This window comes from Aphanomyces astaci (assembly GCF_000520075.1).
Source record: "Aphanomyces astaci strain APO3 unplaced genomic scaffold supercont1.558, whole genome shotgun sequence".
Taxonomy (NCBI): Eukaryota; Oomycota; class Saprolegniomycetes; order Saprolegniales; family Verrucalvaceae; genus Aphanomyces; species Aphanomyces astaci.
The window spans coordinates 1-2,494 of record NW_009798821.1 but is presented as its reverse complement, the minus strand read 5'-3'; the positions used below and the strand labels follow the sequence as shown (position 1 = coordinate 2,494).

The window sequence follows — 2,494 nt, the reverse complement described above, 5'->3', positions numbered from 1 at the left end:
TTGGACAATACCCTGTTGTGATTGGTGGAATTGTAACTAAAGCGATTTGATTGGCTATTCGATTTGTCACATCACCATGGAAATGTCCTTAGGGCCCGTCTGGATGCCACCCACCAATATTATGGGATATTGGAATATTGAATAAAAAACATTTTTCGACATTGCAGGAAATTCTTGGGTTTCAAGATCCAAGAATGATTTTAGGTGGTGTGTCTGGATGCCATAGAATAAAAGAAAGTTCGGAAATGAACAGCCAATCAGAGGATAGTTCAGACGTCCAGATCTGAAACCCTTTCCGTCATTTGGCGCGCAAATCCGAACGCAAGATGGACGACGGAAGGGCCAGTAGGGACGACGAGAAAGACTTCACTTCGATGAAGGAAAAGATTCACCAGGTGCATGTCCTGGGCAAGCGAGCCAACAGTGGCTTCAAGCGAGAAGCTTGGCATGCCGCAAGAACGAAACTCAACTCCGACCACGCTGTCAGCTACACGAAAGAACAAGTCACGTCGAGTCGAGAAGCGCCGAGATGAAGAAGCAATACGCGCAGGTTTCACAGATTGTGAAGACGTCCGGTATTGGGTTCGAGGCGGCAACGTGCCGGTTCATTTGCTTGGACGGGTCGTGGGCGCATTTTTTGCGCGACAAGCCGACGAGATGGAGTCTTTGGCAGACGAAACGTATCCCACAGTAACTATACTGCCAGCAATTGTACGATGAAACGCTTGCTACAGGCGAATTTGCCTCGACATCAACCGCCCCCACTTCCCCGAACCGAGATGGCGATTTGGAATCTGACGATGGCGATGACATTGTCGGCAAAGTCCAAGACTTCTTAGCGAGCGAAAACGAAGGAAGTGAATCAACGGACGGGTCTGTTGCTGTTGGCCACTCCAACGTGGACAGAAAGAGGACTGTTCAAACACCCAGTGCAAAGGCAAAGCGCATCCGCCTGACTTTGTCATCGTCTATGGTCGATGAGATCCGTGGCTTCCGAGAATCCGGTCGCGAGGAACTGAACGTGGTCCGTGGCATGCTCGCTATGGACGTTGAGCGGCCAACAGTAGAAGCGCTAGCCATTGACCTCCTGCATGAAGCATTCGACGACGACATCTTGCTGGAAGAAGAACTCTCCTTTGCCTATGAGGTTCTGGAGTGCAAGGCGAAGGCAGCTCAATCTGTCCGTATGAAGGACATGCGAGAGAAGTCTGGCTGCGTCGACAGATTGCCGTGAAGGAGCGTAAATTCCGGCGAGCTGTGGCGCCTTGATGCACGACATGTTTCATTAAAATCGAAGTTATCCTTGACTTCCATTGCATCGTTGACGAGCGCGTAGATTCGATTTGTATTGCGTCCACATCTGTGTCGCAATACTATCACGCCAGGCTTTAGCTTCATCACTCTCAGCGTCCAAGGATTCAACGGCTCGGTCTTCAAAACGCATGGGCAGTCCGTTTTGACGTCTGAGTTCAGCAATTGCATCCTCTTCGACCTGGTCCCGACAGCTGTGCAAACGAATATAGTTGTGCAGCATACAAAGTATCATAACCATGTCGACTTGAAACTTGTAGTCGTAGTCGACGGAGTGAACCAGCACAGGAAAACCTTTTCTTGAGGACGCCGATGATTCTTTCAATCACGTTTCGCAGGCTGGCATGACGTAAATTGAACAATTCCTCTATTTTCTGAGGCCGACGTGAACCAAGTGCGAACTCCTTGAGGTGGTAGCGAGTTCCGCGGTATGGCGTGAGAGCTGACTTGGTCAAACCAAAACCGGCATCGAGAATGTCGTAACCAGTGCCACTCAACGCTAATCCAGCTTGTTTCGCGGCTTCATATAGCTTGCCATCTCCCGCGGTGCCTTCCCAGCCAGCAAGCACATATGTGAACTGTAGGTCAAAATCACACGCCGCCAAAACGTTCATAGTAATGCCCTTCCTGCTCTGGAATCGCGCAACGACGTCTTGGCCAACTGACACTGGGATGTGGGTCCCGTCAATCGCCATCCTGCAGTGCTGGAAGAACGGGAAGAACTTGGGGTTTCCTTGAATCTTGGATGCACATGGCGCATTTTCTGCCGGCAACATGATGTAGCTTGAGCAGAGACGCTTCAGTGCCTTCAGAACGGCTCGGAGATGTCTTGTGATCGTTTCGCCTGATCGTTGAAACCTTTCTTGCATGGCCCTGCTTGTTGCGCGCTGGCCAACAAAGAACAAGAATATGGCCAGCTGTTCGGTCTCTGATACGTGACACGTTCGCTTCAGTCCTCCCACGCTTGTCACTGTTGCCAAGAGGCTGTAGAACGTTGCTCTTGACATTCGGAATGTCTCGAGGACCTTCTCACTGTTGCCGCAGAGGACTTCGTCCACCCAGAGAGGACCACTGAGGATGGACGTCCTCTTTGGTGTCTTGTGGACGAAGGAGAGGTAGTGGTACTCCATCTGTCTTGCGAAGAGTTCCTTGGCCAGGCGGCGGCGGATGAGCCATCGACGTA

General features: G+C 51.0%; 2 protein-coding genes across 2 annotated transcripts; one reads left to right on the top strand and one right to left on the bottom strand.

The window, feature by feature from the left end:
* Positions 1-326: 326 nt before the first annotated feature.
* H257_19401 (hypothetical protein) lies at positions 327-1,234 on the top strand (the record flags this gene model as incomplete). The annotated part of the gene is made up of 3 exons (XM_009848548.1): positions 327-503; positions 560-680; positions 735-1,234. 3 exons carry the CDS (start codon positions 327-329, stop codon positions 1,232-1,234), a joined length of 798 nt encoding a protein of 265 aa, XP_009846850.1.
* Positions 1,235-1,297: 63 nt separating this feature from the next.
* Positions 1,298-2,441, bottom strand: H257_19400 (hypothetical protein; the record flags this gene model as incomplete). The annotated part of the gene is made up of 2 exons (XM_009848547.1): positions 1,298-1,505; positions 1,606-2,441. 2 exons carry the CDS (start codon positions 2,439-2,441, stop codon positions 1,298-1,300), a joined length of 1,044 nt encoding a protein of 347 aa, XP_009846849.1.
* Positions 2,442-2,494: the final 53 nt, after the last annotated feature.